The sequence below is a fragment of the Rissa tridactyla genome, chromosome Z (assembly GCF_028500815.1).
Source record: "Rissa tridactyla isolate bRisTri1 chromosome Z, bRisTri1.patW.cur.20221130, whole genome shotgun sequence".
NCBI classification, from domain to species: domain Eukaryota; kingdom Metazoa; phylum Chordata; class Aves; order Charadriiformes; family Laridae; genus Rissa; species Rissa tridactyla.
This window is the reverse complement of record NC_071497.1, coordinates 50,137,566-50,162,529: the sequence shown is the minus strand read 5'-3', so window position 1 is coordinate 50,162,529 and position 24,964 is coordinate 50,137,566. Positions and strand designations below refer to the sequence as shown.

The window sequence follows — 24,964 nt, the reverse complement described above, 5'->3', positions numbered from 1 at the left end:
TTTATATATATAAATACAATCATTAATATAGGACAGAGAAAAATTAAGTAAAGAGGAATTTGTAAATTATTTGTTTGAGGAATCTGTGGATGATTTCACTCATCATTGTTATGCAAAGTTTAACAACTGAGCTTCTGAGCATCCAACCCTTGACAGAGTGTAATCATTAAAAATGGATACCTAACAGTTTGGTAGTGCTGTTTTCTTAGGAAATATTCTCTCTTCATGTTTATGAAACAGCGCAATTAATTGTATAAATGCTGTCCAATTATTTTGTTTTTAGCTGATGCACTTCATGATCTTTCAATATTTTTCTACAAAGGTGAATTTCAATAGAGGTCTGGCTACTAGTTTTTAACTATAAAATACTGTGATGATATGCAAATCTGATACTTTCGAAGTTGCCTTTTTTTAAATCTATTTGCAGATACCTGAATCCGCCAAACGAACATTTTTTACATCATTTGCAGAATCAGAGAAAGCTTTATGCCATGTAACTAAAAAATACAGGGCATTATCACTTTAAAATTTTTAAAATAATTATGATTGGATTGTAATTATTTTTTCATAGACATACTTTATCAAAACCAGTTACAAATATTGATATACTCTTGCTCGTACAATGCAGTGTCTTACTTGCACAGAAGTATGCCCAATAGAATATGACATTACTCTAAGTCTCTCTTAAAGGAAAGAAAGACATCATTTAATGCCAGAATTTAATATACTGTTTTATAATGCTACACAATGCATATACTGTTTTGTAAAAATGTTCTTAGCATTGTGTAATCTTTGTAGCTGCTTTTACATAAAAGAAGCTATTGTCCTACCATCTTGACTTTAGTCCCAATGATTTGAATTCCTTTCCCGGGAAGAGCTCCCAAAAACTTCAATATGGACTTCCCTGCAATACAGCATTTGGGACCACATGTGCTGTTTAATTAAGGCTCAGTATCTCCTCACTCTACAGCCAGGACCTTTGCTTAAACTTATTCTCACTGATCTCTGCCTTGATGCGTCTTTGCTAGAACCTGGGGTGAGGCATCTACTGGAGGATGAGGACAGGAGTGGAAAACAGATGCCCAAAGGACTCCGGGAGTAATCAGATAAATGGAGGTACATAGAGGAGATGACACTGCCAGAGGGGGGCTGTATAAAGTCACAGACAAAAAAGAGTAAGGGTGGGGGTGCAGGAGGACGAAGTCGAGAAGGAGGAGGTTGTACCATAGCAACAAACTTAAGAATTAACTGAATGATAGCATGAGGTCTCTGACTTAATGGATGAAGCAGAAGAGGTTTCAGAGGAAGCCAACAACAATGTTGAATTACGCTAAACCTCCAGAAGAAATAAAAGCAGCAGCAGAAAGGCAGGGCACTTGACGTACTGGCAATCTGGTTTAGATCTACTTTCTTCCCATCTGAAGTGAGAGACACAAGACAAACAGGTAGGAAAAAAGGAGACACTGACCTTACAGATACCAAAGAGAAAAGAAACAAGGGGATCCATGAGATCGCATGATGCTCATGACAATGATGTTCTGGGCACTTTAGCAATTCAACATGCCGAGGATTAAACTAGGTTAATTCTTGAAGTTATCAAAATTATTTCCAGGAAAATTCTAATCTTGCTGGTCAGATTACATTCTGCAAAGGTTTTACAGTTCTATACCCAAAGCGGAACATTTTATACAATCACCAGCCCACCGACTGCACAATGTTGATGCCACAAAACGTCAGCTGCACGTATTCACATGAATTATTTTGTGGATTTCAAGATTATTTAGGCGAGTGGTGCTCAGCAACACGAAAGGTCTGCCTCTGTACAGTCTGCCTCAAATATATTGCACTGGCTTCTGCTGTAAAATTTGGATTAAATCTGCTCTTTGGTAGTTATTTTTGAATTTTCCTGTTACAATAATATTATGTTCAATATGACTCTAAACTCAAACTGAACTGAAGTACTTTTTGAAAAAAAAAAACGGTATTGGAAGAAGTCGGACTTTAAAATAAACTGATTTTAAATGGAATTGGAAATCTGAAATACTGTGAAAAAGGGTACTTGAAAAAATACTCCAAAATCCAACACTATTAAAATTTGATAATTCCAGTTTCATGAACATGCTACGCAGTTCTCACAGGGAGGTCACAGCAAACAGACTGGCTGACAGCCAGTACCTGCATCCCTGCTGGTCACATGAAACAACGAGGATGCAGAGATGCGGCTTAACAGCTGATCCTCGACAGTGACAGAGTCATTGAATTGATTTGTTCCCTTCTGCATATTTTTACACCAGAAGAGAACAGAGGGTTCCTGATAATCCTATCTGACATTCCTCAAGTATTACAACAACATTTGCTTTATTACCTACTGTTCTTGACTGTGTATGTAGGTGCCACACCATATCAAAGTAAACAGAAAGAATAATGCTTGTAGTCAACAGTGCTAGATTGTTTGTAATTTCAATTACCTTTTAGACAAGACAGCATGGCTTCACCAAGGGCAAGTCCTGCTTAACCAACCTAGTGGCCTTCTACGATGGAGTGACAACGGTGGACAAGGGAAGAGCTATGGATGTCACTGCCATGGGCTTTTGTAAGGCCTTTGACACAGTCCCCCACAACTTCCTTCTCTCTAAATTGGAGACATATGGATTTGATGGGTGGACTTTGCAGTGGATGAGGAACTGGTTGGCTCATCTCATCCAGAGGGTAGTGATCAATGGCCCAATGCCTAGATGGAGATCAATAACAAGTGCTGTCCCTCAGTGATCCGTACTGGGATCAGTACTATTTAACAACTTCATCAATGACAAAGACAGTGTGATCGAGTGCACCCTCAGCAAGTTTGCAGACGACACCAAGTTGAGTGGTGGGGTTGGCAGGCCTCAGGGATGGGATGCCATTCAGAGGGACCTGGACAAGCTTGAGAAGTGGGCCCATGTGAACCTCATGACGTTCAACAAGGCCAAGTGGAAGGTCCTGCACCTGGGCTGAGGCACCCCCTGTATCAATAAAGACTGGGGGATAAAGCAACTGAGAGCAGCCCTGACGCGAAGGACTTGAGAGTGTATGAAAAGCTGGAAATGAGCTCACAATGTGCACTCTCAGCCCAGAAAGCCAACTGTATGCTGGGCTGCATCAAAAGAAGCGTGGCCAGCAGGTCGAGGGAGGTGATTCTGCCCCTCTATTCCACTATCATGAGACCCTAACTGGAGTACTGTGTCCAGCTCTGGGGCCCTCAGCTCAAGAAAGACATGGACCTGTTGAAGCAGGTCCAGAGGAGGGCCACAAAAATGATCAGAGGGATGGAACACATCTCCTATGTAGAAAGGCTGAGAGAGTTGGGGTTGTTCAGCCTGGACAAGAGAAGGCTCCGGAGAGACCTTATTGGGGCCTTTCAATGCTTAAAGGGGGCTTGTAAGAAAGATAGGAACAAACTTTTTAGAAGGACCTGTTGCCATAGGACAACAGGTAATGATTTTAAAGTAAAAGAGGGTAGATTTACACTACATAAAAGGAAGAAAATTTTTATGATGAGGGTGGTGAAACACTGGAACAGGTTGCGCAGAAAAGTGGTGGAGGCCTCATCCCTGGAAACATTCAAAGTCAGGCTGGATGGAGCTCTGAGCAACCTGATCTAGTTGAAGATGTCCCTGCGCATTGCAGGGGGTCTGGACTAACTGACCTTTAGTCACACACCTAAAGTGCCCTCCAACCTATTCTATCATTATCTATGATTCTATGAAATAAAACCCCCAATTACTCAGTTTATTTTCAATGTTCACTCACTAAGTATTGTAGTGGTGAAATATTCATTTCTACCTTTTAAGTGTAGTGCCCCTGGCTGCCATAGAAGGAAAGCGTAGTCAGTATTTCTCTTTGCTCTCCGGCTATGAAGATCTCAGATACAGACTGCAGTTGTCCCTAGTTATGTCTGAAATGAGACTGGCTCAGAGTTTCTCATAATACTCATAAGATATACAGCTCTTTTACGGATAGCCACCTATATTGCTGAAGGCGTGTATGCCTTCATGAAAAATGTGAACTCAGACTCTCAAAACAAAGGAATGCATTGCAGGTTTCTTGACAAGCATAAGATTTTCAGTTTGCGTAAAAAAATAGTTGTATAAAAATTCATGTCAGACTTCTCCAAGGTAATTAAACAGCTTCAAAGTTGACATATCTTTTACGTAAAACAAAACTGCTACACAGAAATCACTGAAGGCAATCCCTGAATTTTTAGTGCAATTCCACAGTTGCATTTACTTGACCTTCCTTGTGTTTGACTTCCACAGTTATTGAAGTGTCAAGGCATAATCCCTTATCAGCATCAGAGGGAGCTTGGCTTAAAAGAAATTGTGAGGCATTCTGGAACAAGCAGATGGAGAGCATATCTTTTTCCTGAGTTTTCATACCCATAAATTCAACCTAGAAAAAGGCTGAATATGTAAGGCATAAGGGAAAAGTGAAATGAGACAGTAAGGGCTCAAAGTGGATAATGAAATTGAGAATGAGCATGCAGCCAAGAACTGCAACTTAAAAGCGAGCAAATAATTATTAAAAAGAGTGTAAACATGAAGCCTATTCAAGTACCAGAGACAGAAGTGAATTTTTGTGCTAGTAGTTGCACACATAATTCTGCACACATAATTTCAGCAAGCGCCTGACAGTAAAAGACATTAATTTGTTAATCCACTCTTCCCCTTTACATCTTTCTGATATAACCTCTGATTTGCACTTACTGTTGTCATCATGCTTAACAGGATCTCCTTTTTTTTATTTACATTTTTTAAAAGAAGGCTGGGGAGTTACGCCAATGGCTTTAGAGGAATTCAAATTATAACATCAAGGAGGACTAGGTTGTCTTTCCCTAATCTTTACTGTCAGTTCTTGTAGCCATCGTGGTCTTCAGAATATTCAATTAGGTGATCAAGACTCATCCATAAACAACAAAAAGGAGGCCACTTCAAAAGTCTTGCTAGATAAGTTGTAGTGGTTATCCAATCTAAATTGGAATCAAAGCTTGATTTGGTTTCATCAATGATGTTAGATTAGGAACAAAGAGCTCTCAGTGCTAAAAACTTATGAAAGATCTAGTGGAAATCAATGATACAGGTGTAAAATGAGAGTCCTAACCCCTAGCAGATCTTTAATAAAAGATAATGGCTTTGTACATAGACTATTTGAGGCAAAACACAAAAAATTGCACCAACTCAAGGATATCAGGCATTGGGAATTTTAAAAAGGAAGAATTTATTTTGAAATAATTTTCTTTCAGTCAATCTCATCTTAATTTTGACTCCCACCTTTTGTGACTCCATAAAATTCTTAACTCTCTCATAGAGGCCATATATCCCATCAGGGATAGACTGGGCCTGCTGTCGGAGTTTGTATGTATTAGCACTGCAGAATGCAGAGGAGAGAAAACAAATGTTGTTTTAAAAAGCAGAAGACTTTTTCTCCTACTACCTCCAGATAATCCAAACTATGCAAGTTATACTTAAACATTATAGCCTACATTTTTACTTGTGGACCTTTAAGCTGCCAATTCTTGCAAAATGGAGGCTTTGCCACTGACTGGTGCAGTGGAAAATACAAAGGGACCTCTTTTGGATCTGAGTAATACAGTAAATAATAATAGTTGCACGCATTTTAGAACTACATCTTTTTGGATTATGATACTACCAGTGCTGCTTTCTTAATACTCCTGAGCAAATAAAGAAAACCACATAAATTAAGACTTTCAGGTACTTGACCAGAAGGCAATACATTGGGAGTAACTGAATTATGTAATACTTTGTGCATCTGACCTCTAAAAACACATGTGGTCACTTTTCATTTTGTCTTTAAATTGCAAGCCTTCTATTCCTGTTCCCTCTCTTCACATGTGTTTACTCTGTTTTTTATTGTAGGTGTTTTTGTCCTGATAAAAAGCTTATTAAAGTTCTCTGCTTTTGTTATTAGGAGTTTATTGCAATTTTAACAAATTGGAGTGTGAATAGAAATATAATTAAAAATTTACACAATCATATCAGTAGAGTTCTGGGCAGCTCAGGATAGTCACAACACTTGCACAAAAGCAAGATCTTCCTGTTACTTTGCTCTTCGTGCAGCATTTAAAATGAAGACTCAAAACCCACTGTTCTTACAGTCCATACTGTCTAACAAATCTTCTTGTGGTGACAAAAGGAAATTTGCCAGAGGATCCACAGGGTTTTAATTGATAAAGACTATAAAGCAAATATTTTTAAGGAGGTGAGCAATGACATGTTGTTAACACATGTATGCAAAAGAGAAAAAGTAATTTAAATGACTATTATGTGTCAGGCACTGCTTTTGACATTTTTAGGTGATTTTCTTTTATAATTTAAGAAAAGCATGAAGTTGCTTGTTCCTGAGGGCTTTGTTTCCTTTTTGATCTTCTTTCACTCAGAAGTTACCATTGTGTCATCTGTCACCAAACTCTTGAAGGCAAGCGCCATGCATTCTCTAGAATGTAGTAACATAAAAAAACAACCAATATATAAAAGAATTGACCCTACCTGGATCAAACCCAATTCCTGCTGACTTTGAAGAGGTTATTTATCTTTGAAGAATTTTCAAATATTCACAAAAACAGGAATTCCAAGATGTAGAAGTGAAAACCTCATCGTACTGATAATATTGGGAGCTTTACCTCTGATTCTGATGCGGTCAAGATTTCATTGAGTGTTTGTGGGGTACCGGACACATACAACTGCAGCTGCAATAAATTCCAGCTATTCTGATTTTCAACATGTCCAAGGTGAATAATGCAAGGGCAGCATAATTTTCTCTCACTATCCAGTCATAAAATACAACCAATCTGTGGAGAATGAAGTCATCTGTCATGTACAAACTGTACTAAAGGAAATCTTCCACTTTCAGCTTCAACAAAAAGTCCCTCATAGCTACTATTATTCTCTGATGTACAGGTTTCTGAATTATTAATTTTCTTTGTTGTTAATATTTTTAACAAGGAAATTTAGAGTTAGGAAGAGACTTAAAATGAAGCTAAAGCCATTAAGCATGGAAATGCATAGTCAGGACAGCTGTACTCTGCTCTGGGACCACGCTTGTATTTAAATATTCATGTCTTTTTTGCACACTCTGTAGGGAATCCCAAGAAGAATATGCTGTCTGAAGAACAGGGCATCACTGGAAAATATCATGGAGATGAGAGACAAGAGTTTTGCCTGCAGTGAGCTGCTTGAGTAGATTCTAGTTAAAAGAATAAAACATGACACGCAGAAATAAATTGTTGTGAAAACTAACATTTACCACAAAACAAACACAAGGATTAGATTTCAGATTTTCAAAAATAAATCAAAAAAAGGCATCGGAAAACTTCCATTATTTAAAATTTGCTACCTACAAAGAGCAATACTGATTTTAAAGGGAGATCTATTCTTCAATTTTTAAGTAGCTAGAAATTCTGTCAGTGAAACTAGCAATGAGTGCTGCCTTCCTTCTGCATTTTGGGACCGTGTGAAGTTAAGCAAACCTGACATTTATTGCTGCAGAGTTTGAGAGCATCACAACAAAGAGCTACATTTTGCCATTGAACCACCAATTCTGAGAGAAATTTGTAAGGGTTTCTTTGCATCACCAGTTATGTATAACAAAAACATACCCAATTTTTGATACCTGTCACTAACTGTAGACACATTCTGTGGGTAGGATAAAAGTGACAAGCCCGCTCACCCTATAGTCATGGAAGTGCAGCCACTGTCTTTAGACAAAGCCAGCCAACATTCCCAAAATATGACAAGAATTAAGTGGTCTCTGCATGTATGCTAAATGAACCCACTCAGTAAAATATTTCAGTCTTCAAAAGTCTGCTTCTTTGGTTGTAGATATACATTTCTGATTGACATTTAGATAAATCAGCTGAACCAAAACTTCATAATAAAATTCTCTTCATTAACCTAAGATACCATTTTCTCTATGCCAAAAGCACACATCTTTGTAGACAGATCAGGTTCTACAGCTGTTACAGCGACATTTATATCTTATGTGTGCTACATGGAAGTTTCTAAATTCAACTGATATTCATCTTTGTCTTTGAAATCTTAAGTAACACCAGGGGAAACAGCTATTTAATTTTTCTCTCTCTCCACTTTCTGACAGATATTAACAGGGCTATCTAAAATACCATTTCTGCCTATTTAAATAGATCTGCCCTTAGCTGCACATAACCCATGGTTTCCACTCTATCTATGATGCTGCTCATTCTGGCAGCATGGGGAGTTCTACCTACAGTTTCCAAATTCAGTTTGATGTTGGAGATACCTGTAAAATTACTCGTCTCATCTATACTAACCACTCAACCTCAGGCACCTAAATTAGGAACAGAATTTCTGTGGTCTCTACCATAGTTGAAAGGTAAACAAAGTGGAAAGGAGGAAAGTTACGTGCGTCATCACTTCACCAATCTCATTCAGCTGTTTAAAATCTTTCCCAGGTAAAATCTTTCTTTTTGCTAATGACTGAGCAAAGAACCATGCCAATGAAAGCTGAGGTAGCAAATGTACCCTTGAAGCAAAGGCAGACAACAGCATCCTTGGATCCATTAGGCAAAGCATTGCCAGCAGGTCGAGTGAGGTGATACTTTCCCTCCACCCAGAGCCGCTGAGACATATCTGGGTGCTCAGTTCAGTCCTGGGCTCACCAGTACAGGAGAGTCGTGGACATACTGGAGCAAGTCCACCACTGGGCCACAAAGTTCATGAAGGAACTGGAGCATCTCCCACATGAGGAGAAGCTGAGAGAGCTGGGACTGTTCAGCCTGGAGGAGACAAAGGTCAGGGAGATCCTATGTCATGTGTAAATACCTGATGGGAGGGAAAGAAGAAGAGGGAACGATACTCTTCTCAGAAGTGCCCATTGACAGGGGGAGAGCCAATGGGCACAAATGAAAACCCAGAAAATTCCACCCTGACACAAGAAAACACCTTTTACTGTCATGACAGTCAAGCACTTAAATGTGTTTCCCAGAAACATTGTAGAGTCTCCATTTGTAGAGATATTCAAAACATGACTGGACACTGTCCTGGGCAAGCTACTCTAGCTGTTCCTGCTTAAGCAGGGGGTTGGGCTAACTGAATTCTGTAATTCAAGAGGTCTCTTCCAACATACATGAAAAAAAATATCTGTGAAAGCTAGCTGCATAAAGAGGGTATGAGTATCTGCCTTTGTACGACATAACACTCCATTTTGAAGGTAAGCCTAATTGCCCTTTGTATTGGCTTCCTATCTTTGTATCAGACTGAGATACCATAGGATGGAGACAAAGGGAAGACACTAGATTATAACTAACAGCTATTAATTTGTATGTGAGCCTGGCAGGGAGCCCCCACCTTCTCTGGCAGAAGTCCCTTGCCAGCATTCCAGCCTTCAGTAGAGAAGAAAGCCAAAATGCTCTCAGTGCCCTGCTTAGAGGGCTGTTTTACTCTGGTGGGCCAGAAGAGGAGGCAACAACCGTTACAAGCTGGGTAAGAACAAGTGTGCAAGAAGAAGGATGATGAATTCCTTTGCAAGCCCACGAGTATGCCTAAAGGATGCTCACGAATGATGAAGGATCCAGAGCACAGGTAGTTAATAACACACATAATTATTTTTATCAATTTTCTCTAGATTCGCCTATTTTCTCATGTTAGATAAAACGCTCTTGTGCTTATAAGCCACAGAAGAATTATTTTTTTCATCTCTGGCATGGTGCTAGGAAGTGCACTGAAGTCCTGCAGCATCCACACACCGGAACTGAGGAAAGTGGGAGCACCCAGGTTATTTCAGCAATGCAGCAACTGAGCGTTACACAGGAGCTGGTGTAAGCTGAGCTGCCTGCTCTTACTTCTCCGAGGATATAACAACTCAACAGCTTCAGCCAAAAAAGGTTCCCAATGGGAGTGAGCACAGACATGATGGTGCAGCTTACCTAGGCCAAGGGAAGAACAAGAGCACAAGGGTTTTGCAAAATGAGACCAAAGCTGGGAGCCTGCTGAGTGACCAGGCACCTGAAGGTTACCCAAGCTTTTTCAGCTGTCCAGGGCGTAAGCTGACATTTTTAAAGACACCTCAAAAAAGAACACAAGTAGCAGCAGCAGCAAGTTAAGCAAAATAGTTTGAGGTGAAGAGAAAAGTTGGGAAATTCTTAAGACCAGTATCTAGGAACATGACAGGATCTAGTGAGTAATTATAAATAATTCACTACTATGTCAAAAACTTTGAGTATCACATCATTCTTTATTTTCTTGAGAAGCATGAATGCAGGTTTCTGTTTTTTCTTTGTCAGAGCAGACAGTGATAGTACCATATTCTTCAGCATTCAGTGAAGGAAGCGACAAAATCGTCAGCTCGGCTTTATGTAACAGAAGGTTACTTCTCTCACCAATAACATGCACCGTATTTATGTTTAAAAAAAAAGTAAAGCATATAAGACAAACAACAACCTTTCTGCAGAAGTACATCCTGTAGTTTTCCACTTTGGAAATAGGACTAGAGGTGGGAACAGGAAAGAACTGCCAACGATACCTACTTCTGACTGGGGACTAAGCCATGACAGAGATTTGTATCACGCTTGTTTTCATGCAGAGGATGCTATTTGCATATGAGTTATATCCTTATCACACGGGAGCAAGGGAGTCAGCATCTAGCTAAAGCCTCCCATGTGGAAGATGTTTTGTTGGCCTGTGGCACCTTATCAGCTGACAGAAAAGGGGTCGCATGATAAAGAAAAGATCTCATTCTTCCTGTATCCTGCTACAGCTGTGAAAGAAAAGCAAGGCAGCCTCAGGCTGCCACTGCTGCTCTGAACCCTCACTTCACCACTGGTATCTTCCCCTTTCAACAGAGTACGCATAGGAGCCTCCAGAGAGGAAAACCTCCCTCCACAGTCCTGAAGGAATCACTCTTTAAAGTAACCCATGTCTTGTAGGGAGAAGATAGGCTTACTATTCATGGCAAATACAAAATACTTTCCATGCTTTTCCTTCCCCTCCTCCCACTGCAAAACAACAGCACTCTTCTAACAAAAAATGTAAGAAGATCTTTGTAAATCCTACACTTCCATAACCCAGGAGTGGCTGTTTCAAAACTAGGACAAAGTTATCCAAGGTACAGGACTCAGAAGAAAAAAAGCCGTAACGATTGCCATGATTTATGCTTGATTCGCATGGATTTTGGATTGGGGCCTGACCAACACAGCAGGTCTGATGATGCCATCCTTATTCATACGGGTAATGCTGTTATGAACAGTCCAGCTCACTACTCGGTGAATAAAGGATTGCCAGACCAGCACTTAAGCAGAAGCAAATACGGCACAGGATTTCCTGGGGATTAATGACTGGCTGGGAGTTGATGCTAGCCTGATGCACAGGCAGTCATTAATCTTAATCCTCAGGAAATGATCTCTACCAAGGTCATTATTTCTGTAACAAGATAAAAGCAAACAAAATCTAATGACATACAGATATTTTTATTTTTAATGAACGACGAGGTTTCAACTGTAATGCAAAGTTCATGTCCCATTAACAAATACCCTACATATTTGCCCGCTAGAGCAGATGAACACTTATCTTCTTAGAAGCTTTATGCCAAGACCAAGATTTTGAAGAGGAGAAGCCTTCCTTGTCTTAGACTGTTAAATCCACAGCACGGCCACACACCTGCCTGAATGCAAAGTGCCAAATGTCCAGCAGCTCCCACTGACCTCAGATGTTACTCATCTGTGAGACGTGGGCTCAACACTTTGCAAGCCCACTGATGCCAGGAGTCTACAAACTGGCTTTCACAAGACAGGCACATGCCATGGCAAAACCACATTTGTGTGGAAAGGGAAAAGGAGGGACAGGTTCCCAAGTGTCTTATAACAGGATGGCCCTGTTTATCTGCATTTGGTGGAAAGTAAAAGCTTCTGAAGGTCATTTCTCTGTCATTTCATATTTTCCTACTTACAATCAAGTGCACACTTAAGAGACTCTCAATTAAAGTAGAAGTTGCTTCTGACTACACAAATGAATTATTCAGGAGTAAATATGATGAGCTGGTTTTCTATAAATACATTGCATGTTAATGTAAGAATAACACTGTATAGGTCAAGCTGACCTTTAATCATCACACAGCCTGTTTTATACATTCTATACTGCGTATGCTACCAAGAGGTCTTAGATGGGACTTCTTTTCTGTCAGCATTTCAAAGCCCACACGAGTCCAAATGACAAAGCAGTGTTCCTTTTCACGCCCCCTTTTTCCCTGCAATTATTCAAGAGAATGTAGCAGTGAACTTTATTATTGACGTAAAGAGAAAGAAAACCTGCATCTTCCAGCAGCAGTGCAACAACTAGATATTTCACTTCTAACAGCAATATTTGATCTGGAAGCTGTGAATAGTCAAGCACAGAGCTCCCAGAATTTATGAGTGCTTTTCCAGGGATTGAAAACCCAGCCCACTCGGCTGTGCCAGCGGCAGGGCTGCTGGCGTCTGCTTGGGAAGTGCTTTGACTGATGGAGCCAGCCAGCCAGAAGGAGAGCAAGCGCTGAGGAAGCCATTCTATGGGAAGAGGCCAAAAGAAGGTGGGTGCAGCTGAGTGAGATGCAGTATGAGGAAACGCAAAGGAAATAAACAGTAGCAAAATGGGGAAAGAAGAAATGAGAGGGGGAGGAGTACAGAAGGAGTATGCTCAAGTGCAGGGGGTCCCAGAATACTTATGTATGTGTCCGCTCTCATTTACACCTTTCACGCTTTTTTCCTTTGAGAACGGTGCTTTGTAATGTTCTCATATACTGTTCTTTCGCTGCAAATCCAACAAATAGCGCTGATGATGCAATGTTTTTGACCTATTGATCTAAGCCATCATCTGGCAGAAATACTGAGGGGATCTAAGCTGACTAAAATGGGACAGAAAAATGCTCAGAACCTCTTTCTACTATTCCTTTGAGTCTGATCCGTACTCACATTAAATGTTTTGAAAGAAATCCTTTGACCTCACAGGCCACGCTCCAGGTCCATCATCTTTCATTACATGGGTGCAACAGAGATAATTTCCTTCCTTACACAAAACTCAAAACTAACACAAATCACTCATTTGCTTCTTTGTTATGTCTGGGGTTTTTTTTTGCAGTAGGAAAGGAGAAAGCCATGTAGGCCAGAGAAGACACCAGGTAATCGTTTACATTTCTACATCCCCTCAGATGATGAACTGCACTTCTCAGACACTTCTGATAAATACTACCCCTTCTTTTAATTCTTAACAACAAAATGTTATCAGCTTAAAAAATTACTTATCTAGCATGGTAAAGGTCTATTAAAGTAGGCATCATGCACCAGTTGATTTTTCAATGTTCATTACACACAGGATGATTAGAACACAAAAACACGGTAAGAGTTTGGTAGATAAAATTCATACAGATCCAAATAGATAATCACTATTGTATACAGCAGGTACTCGTATCCATTATCACACAGATTTTTAATTGCACATAAAATTCAAATACAATGCCATCCAAATTTGTTAACTAGTATTACCTACCTTGGCGAGCCACACAGCATTTACACCAAACTAAAATACCTTTTCTTTTATAGAGGTTGTCAGAATTATCCGAATACAGACTAATGAATGTGAACACTTAAAAGCTCAAAATCTCAGGAAACAATATGAGTGTTCAATACAGATCTCCAATACTCCTTGTGTCTGCCTTCCAAACCGCTTGCAGTGCAAAAGATCTTGAAAGGAAAGTCTGCCCACAAATGAGGTGGTGCTTCAGAAAAGGTTAATGACCATAATGTGTAACAGAAAAGTGGGTGGATTTTCTTCACATTTCTCCTACACATCTAGGAGTATTTGTAAAAAAAACAAATCCAGAATTTATTGAATTGGACTCCTATATCAGCGCTTTTGTACTCTCATTAATTAAAATTTGAACTTTGTGAAGTCAATGGGAATTTGAAATATGAGTTCCTTTGATATTAACACAAACTTAGACATCTGCACTTACATTGGCTATTTTCTGTTGTCTTCTTGGCCATTGCTTCACGAAAGTCATGCATTAAAATACAATATTTGCTGCAAATGTGGGTCAGTTTCTTTTCCCATTGTAAATTTTAACTCAGCGTGTCAGTTTTAATGAAATGTACAGGTGGTAACTGCCTTGCACTTATTTAAATTTAAAGACCTTTATAGAACATTTTTTGAAGAATATTAATTCCAGGACAATGATAAAGAGTTTGGAGAGGTGAAAAAAACCCAAACAAACAGTAAAGTATTGTGAGCAAAGAAACCGTGAAGAAAATCTTACTGGAGTAATATAAATAAGATTTATCCCTTGCAACCATCTCTATCAATCCACATTGTTCTCAAGTGTTTTACTGACATAATAAAGAACAGCACTGAGTAACCTAATAAACTTAATTATAGTACCTAATTTTCAGAAGTGTTGGACTTCTGTGTCTCCCAAGATGGATTTCTGATTTCAAAACCCCTTTTTCTTGCACTGTCATTAAGGGGGAAGCCTCTGGATCACACTACATGGTGTAAGCTTGCTATGGGGAAAAATGGGTCTGAACACTGAACAAGCTATGCCTAGGAAGCAAATGAAATAAGCTTCAGCAATGGAAAAATAACTTAGAGCTGATCTTATTTCTGAATCTTCATTACTGAACTTCAGTAGTCCAGTCGACATTTCTAGCTTTCCTGTGGTCTTCAATCAGTCATAAAGGTTCTGCCCCTGCTAATGAGCTCTTCCCAACCTGCTTCTGTTCTGTTTTTAAAACATATTTGATGAAGGCTATTTACTGCTTCAGATGATTATTTTTGTTTGCGTTGGCCCTATTTGAGACACCACAGATACATCTGCAGCCCAGGAGTTTTGCTTTAAGGGAAAAGAGGAGTGCAAAGGATTGTAATGAAAAATTAGAATTTTTCATTAAAAAGTGAAAAATTGAGACTGGAAGTCTCTTCTTCTAGCAGACGGGAAAGCTTGGCTACCAGGTGGGTAAAGATGAGACTTACTGGGTGCAGCAGTCAGAAAGCCTGCTCACCTGCCGTAGTAATGCAAATAAAGGAAGCCACATGTAGAATTGCAATAAATTTCTTATGCCCTTTTTCAGCATTGAATGGGAATAGATTGGGAACAGTCTGTTGATGATTCCACTCCAACAGGCAACAGACTTTGGCAATGAATACTGCAGTATTAACCAGAGAGAGATGCGATGTGAATCATGATCAGAGTGGAAATAATGGTGTGGAGACCGCAAGGACTAAAATTGCCCTTGTGTTGACGAAATGAGTGTCATCTTCAGCTTTTGAAGCGGGAAATGGAAAAGTAGATTTGCCTTGTCCAAGAGATACAGAGCAATTTTAAAAGCTGTACGCAATCTTCCAATGAGAAACTTAAAGGAACTTAAATGCAAGGAGGTGCTACATACAATGTTTGATCACTGAAGTTTGGAAGGTCTCTCTATCAGTAGTATTTTAGGTCTCTTTAGTGGCTCACATCCCTCACAATTCCTTCACAAATGCTATTTCTTGAGACATTTATTACTACAGCAAGAAAAGCCCTACAGAAACGCATTCACCAAATAAACACCTGGCCTTGAATTTTTTTTTAAGTCCATCAGAAGCTGAAATTCAAATCAACCCACAACTGCAAAGTAATTATGGTTTTCATGCCAACTTCTCAGACCAAGGCAATCATGGTCTTCCTGCTAAGTTTTCAAAGAAGAAAAATAATTACACCACACTTGGATAAAGCAAGCAAACTGTTAACATGCATGTAACACAGAGGGATGTTGCATTTTTTCTAATGTCAGCATTAAACCACTTGAAGTCAAACCAGCAGAGTCTCATTCTTTTCTATATTCCATATAAAAAATTACCCACCATGTTGACTTTTTTTTTTTTAATGATGTACTAAAATCAAAACCACGACAGAAACCCAAAAAACCCTCTACAAAAGTAGAAGAGATTAGTGTTTTTGTAACTTTTAAATTGCTGCTGAAGCCAGAGGTGAAGCAAAACAGTAGTTATGATACGCATCAACCAAGTGATCAGTTTTAGTTAGCACTGCAGTGAACACATTTCCTAAGTTGCAAGTCTTGGTGAGAGTACGCATACCATGCCACAAGAGTGCAAAACCCTCTCAGAAAATTCCCAGAAAGCAAGAGAAATGCAAAAAAAATGAGTTTCATGGGGAGAAGGGAAAAGGAAAACATTTGTTTGTTTTTGCAACAGAAACACAAAAAATTAATAGCAATACCTTCAGCAAGTGGGTCAAGTGTGTGAATCATGAGTTGGAAGATGCTGTTCCTCATTAGACTGTTGTGGAGAGATGCAGAGCTTCCTCCCCGCTGGAGCCGTGGCTTGGTCTAGGTGGAAAAATAAGGGAAAGAATTTAGGGGTTTTTTTGTTTGTGTCGAAACAGGTATGAAACACTACGGATTAATCTCACATCTCACTACACAGTAAAACATTTTCAATCATCACCTACAGCAGATTATATTAAACTATACCCTTTATTAAACATCGCCACATGTATAGACAATTTCTCTGGAGGGGATAGATCATCAGATTAGCCATTAGTCACCCGGGGCTCAGGAAAAAGAGCAGGGACGAAAGAATCCTTTTCTGTGAAAACTCTTAAAATGTTAAGAAAATAAAAACATCATACTTGCATCAGGAAGAATTCATGATTTGTTTCTTTGAAGAACCTTGTGGTTCAATCCCTGAAGTAAGTTCTAGTTTCTAGTTTTTATTGCCCAGGTACTTTGCAAATATGTGTACTATCAAAATTATGGAGAAAAAGGGCAGAGAGTACCTTTTTTTAATGGCAAAATTCTAAAGCTCAGTCAGCGTGAAACATGCTTCTCACTTTGGTTCAATCCATTAAGTACTGATTGCAAAACCAGACTGCAAGTGAGGTAAGGCAGTGCAGACACCTACTGTAATGGAGCTAAAATACGAGCATCTTTTACATGCTTTTAAAGAAATTTAAAACATATTCTGAGGTTCTTTCCCCCATGCCATTGTCTAGTACAATAATCGATGCATTTAATATATCCCATAGAGTAAGACTGCTTTGTGGATGGCTGGCTGCTTGTTTCGATAAAAAGGATAATCAGAGCCAACACACTGCTGACTAATAAGACCCTGAAATCCAATTACAGGGAAAGAACAACCCTGAAGAAAACAGTATTTTGCAATAATACCTGGTACAGGGATTAATCTTTGGGGTCATACAAATACTAAATATGATAGAAACTGAACAAGAAAATCAATTCACTGCTTTACCTTTGGAAATAAATTATTTAAATTCCATAGCAGCATAGGAGGGGGAAAGAAATCCCAGTAATTTTGAAAAATGCTGATGTCTGTCAAACTAAAGTAAGGCTTGACTCACCACCCTCCTTAGAAATAAATGCTCAAACAGATAGTAATTGCTGCCTACCGTCAGTGTTTGGTCATCCTTGTCGCCAGCATTAGGTGACTGCATGAATGGGAAAAAGAAAAAAAAAAAAAAGAAGTGTCAGATGAAGCATGCATAGAAAAATCTGTGTTATAAAGTGTCATTAAAACAGTGGATGCGCCATAGAAAATTTTTGCATAATGTATGCATATACATATATATATATATAGTGTATACATACACATGCTCTTTCAGATACAGATCCACACACACACTTGCAAATCCATGCATACTTTGAGGGACCTTTGTGGGACGGAAAATTTATCTTGCAACAAAATTTGCAAGAATGCAAACAGGACAAGCCAGGAAAAGTTCTTTTCTCCGAAGAAGCAATTTAGGACAGTCAAGTCCTAAGATCAGTGGGTATAGTTACAGAAGTAAAGTTTGTGAGATGTGGATGAGTGTTCATAACTGGAACTTTAAAAAAAGTTAAAAAAAATATTATTTGGGACTTTGAACTTTTGAAGACAGGAAATTTGTTTCTTAATTTTAATATTGAAAGACATGAGAATATATAATTGATAAATCTGAGTAATGTTTCCTGTTATACCTGACAAAGGGCTGAAGAAAGTCACTTTTCTTATAGCCAAGAGGAGTTGAGAGCATTCAGCATGCCTAAAAAATACTGAGCATGCTCTAGGTTTAATATGAGGGTATTAAAAAAAAAAAAATCATGTTGAAGGGAACACTGTCATTCATTTGAAAGGGAATGGGATGAAGCTGCATGAATGTATAAAACCAACTAGATGGTAATTTTTTACCACATAATTTAATTTGTTGAAGATAATTATGTTATAAAGATAAAGAATAGTGAAATACAACTTGCATACACATTAAGGAAATAAAAGAAAAGTGAAAAACACGTCTGAAATAATTCAATTCTTTGTCAGTACAGAATGGGATATAACACCATGAAACAGATTTTTTAAATTGTTTTTTCCACACACGATTAGTAACACAATTGTTTCTGAGCTTAACTTGCCAGTCAAGTTACATCCTAGAAGAAATGTTCAAGACTGGAATATAAATAGAATTTTAAGGCAGAAATGCCTCCTCATTTTTAAAAGCAGGAATGTAAATGGTTTGACATTTTGGTGATACTAAATACTTATAATGCCTGGATTATCTCCTGGATTAACAATAGTAACACCTTAAAAGTGTTTAAACTATGGCAATGAAACATTCAGTTGTGGTGTTGCTGTTTATATCATGTATTTGATGGCATTTTATCCCCATTAGGATGGCAAATTAAACTATTTTCCTATTGTTTACAGTGAGTTTTGCATTTGCATATTCATTGCTATGTAATTTGGGTATCACACACTCCATGGCAAAGTACTTTACAGTATCATTTTTCCCTTGTAGAAACATCTAGTATTCAGACATTTTATACAATCTTTTAATTTAAGACAACACTCAAGGTCTGGTCCAAGGTTAAAATGTTTGTGTTTCTTTGCACTGGGAAAGAATACTGAATTTTCGGGCATACTCAACAGTGATTTCTTTAAAAGAAAAGACACATTTTCTGTAAAGGCTAGTTTGCTCTTAAATCAGGGCAAGCGTGTATCAGTTCCCTCAGGATCAGAAAGAGATGGAAATTCCAAGTCAACTGTGCATTACACCTATTTCTGAAGGAATTACGAGTAAAAAAATTATCTTCTGCAAGTACATGTTATCATTTCTTTAAAACCATGAATTTATTCTAGTTCTGCAAAACAAAAACAATGACTTCTAGTATACTCTCTTATTGAAAAGTATCTGGGGCACGATCCCTTATTATGCTTTTATCAGAATTACAAAAATATTAATCACGGGGCAGTTCACTTATTTTTTTAGAGAATTCACCAAAATATTAGTTGGTTCTCCCATATGCCATGGCAGTATGTAGTAGCTTGTCCATATTCCTGCCTGTATCGGTGATCATGTATTCAAGTTTGCTCCAGCTGTGTTAAAAGTCTTAAAAAGATTTTATTTCAGGAAGAATCCAAAAAAAGTCTACTTGCTATGAAGAAACGGTCTATGGTATCCTTTTCACACAGCTCTTTTTCTTCGTGACCTAAGTCCATCAGTGATTAAGCCTGACATCTTTCTTGCCTTCTTTGGGAATGTGTGTTCTTGAGAAACAGGCTCCTGCAGTAATTCTTGCAAGAGATGATGCCTCACTAACTACGTGGCGCATCTCCTTATGCTTTCCTTTAAAATAAAGGGCACCATGACAGTCAAATGAGGAGCAGAATCTATATAAAGCTGTAGGCATTTGATACTGATATCCTTGTTAATAAAAGAGGGCTAGTAACTTGAATCATCTATTACACTGTGTATTCCAAAACCAGAATCAGAGAGCTGACTGCCTGCGGCGCTGGGACTTGCTGCTTCTAGTAGAAGTTTCCATCTTACAGGTCCAAAAGCCTGAAACAATTAGCAAACTGGACTGCCAACCCCTGAAAAGCGGACTGTCACATGACAGCAGGTAAAAATGTACCTGGATTTCAACATCCTTCCTACAGTGTGGGCTCGCATCTTTTTCCTGCTTGCTAAATATTTTCCAACTATAATAACTAAAAAGCTTTTTTTTTTTCCTTCAGATCGGCTTTTGTGGGAATAACAGAAGTTCATGAAGTTTTGTGGCTGGCAGCGTGGTGCTGAACGGAATACGGTGTCTCTAATTATTGCAGAGTATGAGCTCAGATAGGGTTTTGCTAAATTGTCTCAAGATTTTATAGTGAAGGACTTCTGGTACTCTCTCTTATGCCTGTTTTCAAAAGCCACATCTGGACTCGGCAGTTTTATACCTATCAATGAGTCACTGCTTGTCAGTCCTGAAGCAAATTACAGGTGATAGTTTTCTAGGTGCACAGGGCTCTCTAATCTTTGCAAGACGCTTCTGCTTAAGGTCTGTGGATTTTTTGTTAAGCTGAACTGCAGGTAAACAAGATGCATTTCAAAGACAGCCACTGAAGTCAATCTAGTTAACTGAAGAGGGTCTAGATCATTTCTAAAAATCAGTATCCTGAGGAGTGCTAGTAATGTACTTGGAATAAAACTGTTCTGCATTTACTTGAAATTATATGACAAAGTAGGTTAATACGTAACTAAAATCCAAAGCGACACACTCAGCTAGACAGATTTCAGAAATAAGGCTAATGAGCTCAGTGAAGGAACAAAAAAATGAACTAAGGTATTATTTTATCTAGTTCTCTTAATACGCATACCTTTGGATTTTAACAAATTAGAATCCCTTATACCTCCTTTCTGTGAATACCCCAAAACAATCCTGTGCCTACTCAATGGCTAGGCTTTATATGGTTGGCAGGAAGATGAAGAGTGCAAGTCCTAGTGATCTCAATATACTTCAACTAAAATTCCCCTAGATAACCACGGAATTAAAAGTTGACCATCACCACCAGAGTCTATGGAAGTTGACAGGTGCCGCAATGGGGCCAGTACAGCTTACTAGCTGAAGGGGACGCCGATCACCACCCCGCTCTTGAGATTCATCATATAGAAAGGCTGCAAGTGGCTGCAGGGCAATATTTCCATATTTAAGTTATAGTAAACTGATGGTAAGGATGTTAACTTGTGTATTACGGCTTAGTAATTCACTACCTGAATCCAGACTGTGAACTGAGTACAGAACCGTGGATCTTACTTAAAACAGAGAAGGAAAAAGCTTTAGTAAGCACACTGTAGAAAACCAAACTAAAATTCCCTTTCACTTTGCCTGCCTTCTTACTTCCTTTCACCTTTCTCTTTCTTAAAAGTAAAGTAAAACAGGGAATTCTACCTAAAGAAGCAGGTTTCTGTATTGTTGAATAAAATAAATATGATTCACAAGAAGCATACAAAATTAAACTGAGGTTTAAAGCTCGCTTTACTCATCAAAACAAATAATTTATTAAACTAAGCTTGACCTTTCAAAGACATTGAGCTGCACCATCAAATTGGGATACCTGGCTGCCTTTACAACTGCTTGTTTACACATACTTGGTGTGAAAGTTGTAGCCCTGGGCAAAGCAAAATGGCTTTGTTCATTCAGATCAGTTGCCTCTTTTATGCCGGCCTGTTCACGCAATTACCCAATGTGCATACACACAGTGAATCCGCGTAAATGTTCAGAAGAGATGCATCTTAGCCGATTCATGCAGTGACAAATGGATGGTTTAAGGTATCAGTTGCTAAATCACATGCTAATGTAAGGCCAACTGATTTAATTTCAGATTTTTATGCATATCACTATATGAAATAGGACCTTTCCAGTCAGCCTGTAGGACCAATCATATGATATTTAGTTATTCAACGTGAGTAAGAAAGTCACAGTCTACCCCATGTCTCTTACCTTCTCTGAACTTGCTCAAAGTCAGGTATCTTTGGCTTAGGATGGCAATGTAATAGCTCAAGCTTAAAGACTTGATGAGTTTTTAATCACCTTAGTGTCAGAAGTAATTATGCAGCTTTAACTTGTCCTCTTATATGCGTTTCAAGACTTCTCGATCAAGTCACCTTTTGCTATTTTTTAAATTATACAAATCAGCACCACAGCTCTGTACATCTATGCAACTTCCAGTGGGACAAAAGAATCTTTTTTTTAAAAAAAAACAAAAACAAAATGAAAACTGAAGCTAGGTACTTACAGCCTATGCACATGAATCATTTGTTCACAAGTGACTAAATACTTCAGTATGGATTTTTGGCTAGCTTTAAAATACCTGGATTTAAAGTGTTTAATATGCTGCTACTTCATCAACAATATTACATGGGAAAGCATCAGTGAATGTTCCAAGATTAAGTTCTCAAAATCTAAAAAAATGTCTGAATTAAAATCACCCATGAAACAAGCTGCAAATTCTGGGCAGGGCGCTGGGAAGGTTCTCAGCTGAACTCCAACTGTACCACAGAGAATACTGCTAGGAGATGCCTGCTCTTCATTTCTTACAACTCAATCAAACGTGAACGGCTTAGCAAGAAGGCAGCAAAAAAAGCATTTCCTAGGACTTCTGCTTATTTAAATACACAAAGGATCTGCTACAGATTATGAAGGTTTTAGAGTTTGCCTTAAAAGGAGTCACAATAATTCCCAGAGAGGAAAGCGTTCAACAAATCTTAGTGCTTGCTGATGCTATGCTGATTTGCAACTACCAAATAAATCTCATTGCGTTAATTTGGCTGTGCCCTGCAGAGGATTCATCACAAGGGCAAAAAGGCTGCAGTTTCACTGCCTTTCCACCTCCAACACCCTGGAGATCCTGAAGGATGTGGGCAGCACCAGCTGCAGAGAAGAACCCAGCCTGCACAGCCTGTAGGGAGGAAATGCTGAATCAGTGCAGCCTCAGCTGTCCTGGTCACGTCCCCCTTCCACCAAGCTCTGCTCACTCCTCTGTTTTATTTCATAACTGCCTTTACCCTTCAGGTGACTTTTTGTCACCAGGATCTCTGCCGACTTTATTGTCACCTGGCAGAAATTCACACCAGATCTAGCTCTCAGGATAGCAACTGCAAGAAGAATGTTATCAAATGTGAGAGGGGCATATAAAATAATGAATGATATTGAGAAAACTAGCTGAGCATTGCTAATAGATGTTTCCCACAGTGTCAGAAGGGGACAGAAAATAAGAAAGTAGAAAGCTGGCCCTCAAATGAGAAAAAGGGAAAGCCTTGGCATGCTGTATCTATCCTGTGGGATTACATTTTCCATGAAACAATAATAACATTTAAAGTGGTCTACCTCACACATTTTTAAAAACTGGTAGCAGGGAGAAAAGAAAGCATCACCAAAACAGCTAGGATGATGCTTAAGGTACAAATGTTTGAAATCAGCGTGCTTCAAAACGTAATATCCTCATTCATCGGGAGCACACCACCAGCTCTAGGCCGCAGGACTCTGGGTGTCAGTTTTACACCAGCCTAATAGCCAAAATCCAGTGGCTGGCTTCCATTCCTCGATTTCCCCATCTGTAAACTAGGAATAGAGACACTGTTTGTAAAGAACTTGGCTGTGATGAAGAGGGCTGTTTGCTTCAGGGGCAGGTTACTGGATACGACTGCCTTCTCTTCAGCAATTAACTGTGCTCTTTGGGTTTGCATCTTCTACTGAGCGCAACACACATGTTCATTGCAATAAGCTACAAAGCAGAACTTGTCTGAGGGCAGCATCTCCAAAAACTATAGGTAAAGGATCAAAACGTACATCTTGCAATGTTTTATTAGCTAACAAACACCAAAGTTGTTTTTTTTTTTATTTTTGGACTATTTATGTCTCTAACAGGTCTGAGACTATGGGTTTACAAGATTACATGACAATGAATGCAATCAAAGCATACAAAACATTTTTACTTTTTACATCCAATAGGACGTTAGACTGAATCTTCAACATTGTAAAAGGAAACCCCATGAAAATATGTTGATTTTATTTTTTTATTCACCCACTAACTGGATTATACGACACTTTCTCAATTTTAAAATGGGAAACTAGACATTAAGTCTGAGGCAAAACAAAGTATTGCTAAAAGTAAATACCTCAATTTTGCATATTTGACTCAGGAGTATTTCAGGCTCACTGCCTTTATAACCGGCATTGAATAGCATCTGCCTCCATATTCATCCTTCAGATAACCATTTTCAGCTGTTTTCACCACTGCCTCCTAGGTCTTTCTGATCACCTGCAACATGCAAATGCCATCTAAGGGTTTGTCTTATACCTTGGCAAGGGTGTAAGAAATGATAGGGAGGAAAACTCTTAAGAAGAAACAGAAAATAAATTTTACAGAACAAACTGCAGATAAAACAGCAACACCGTACTGCCAGTGAGCCTGACAGAGCTGTGGGCAGAAAAGCAAGCCCAAATTTCCAAATTTCATCTACAGCCATTAAGCAAAAAAATTTGTTTTCTTCACATTAGGTGACGAAAAAAATGGATCACATCAGCTTCTGTCTTATTCTGATTCCTCCTGCTTTTTAACTGTTTTTCTACATTCAGCTTTGCATTAAGATGAGAGAGATCTGTGGTTCTGAAATCAAGAGCATCCCTGTATGCTGTGATTCTGGAGACCACCAGGCACTTGTTCTGGAGAACCTGCAGCATGCACATGCCAGGTTACTTTTATCTCCTTTGGAGCCAAGAGATGAAACTGAGGCAAAAAGACCTGGATGGCACTATATCTAAATGCAGAGTTATAACATTAAGAACTTAAACCAGAAGTCCCCTGTTTTGGCTCTCAGTGTTTGGACACTTCATTTAGGGAATTATGTCCTATGTAGCATAGCAAAGGATAGACAGGAGACCTTTGTGCTCATCTTTCTTCATAATTTTACTATTTCACACTGCCTTTCATACTATTGATTTCTCTACGCAGCTACAAACCAGATAAGCCATTGCCACACACAGTGCACAAGCAGTGGCTCTGCAAAGCCCGGTCCTCCCAGAACAGGTTCCTAATATTTAAGGTAAACCTACAGCTCCAAGGAGAATTACCACTGCGATCAAAGGGAA

The 24,964-nt window shown here is 38.8% G+C and overlaps 1 protein-coding gene across 4 annotated transcripts in view; it reads right to left on the bottom strand.

The window, feature by feature from the left end:
* SLC24A2 (solute carrier family 24 member 2) overlaps positions 1-24,964 on the bottom strand; it is a 113,044-nt gene that overhangs the window by 39,099 nt on the left and 48,981 nt on the right. For all 4 annotated transcript variants that reach the window (XM_054185404.1, XM_054185403.1, XM_054185407.1 and 1 more), the window contains exons 3-4: positions 17,461-17,499; positions 16,273-16,381 (exon numbers count right to left, since the gene is read on the bottom strand). In XM_054185404.1, the coding sequence (XP_054041379.1) occupies positions 16,273-16,381; positions 17,461-17,499 (148 nt within the window). The remainder of the gene's footprint in view (positions 1-16,272; positions 16,382-17,460; positions 17,500-24,964) is intronic.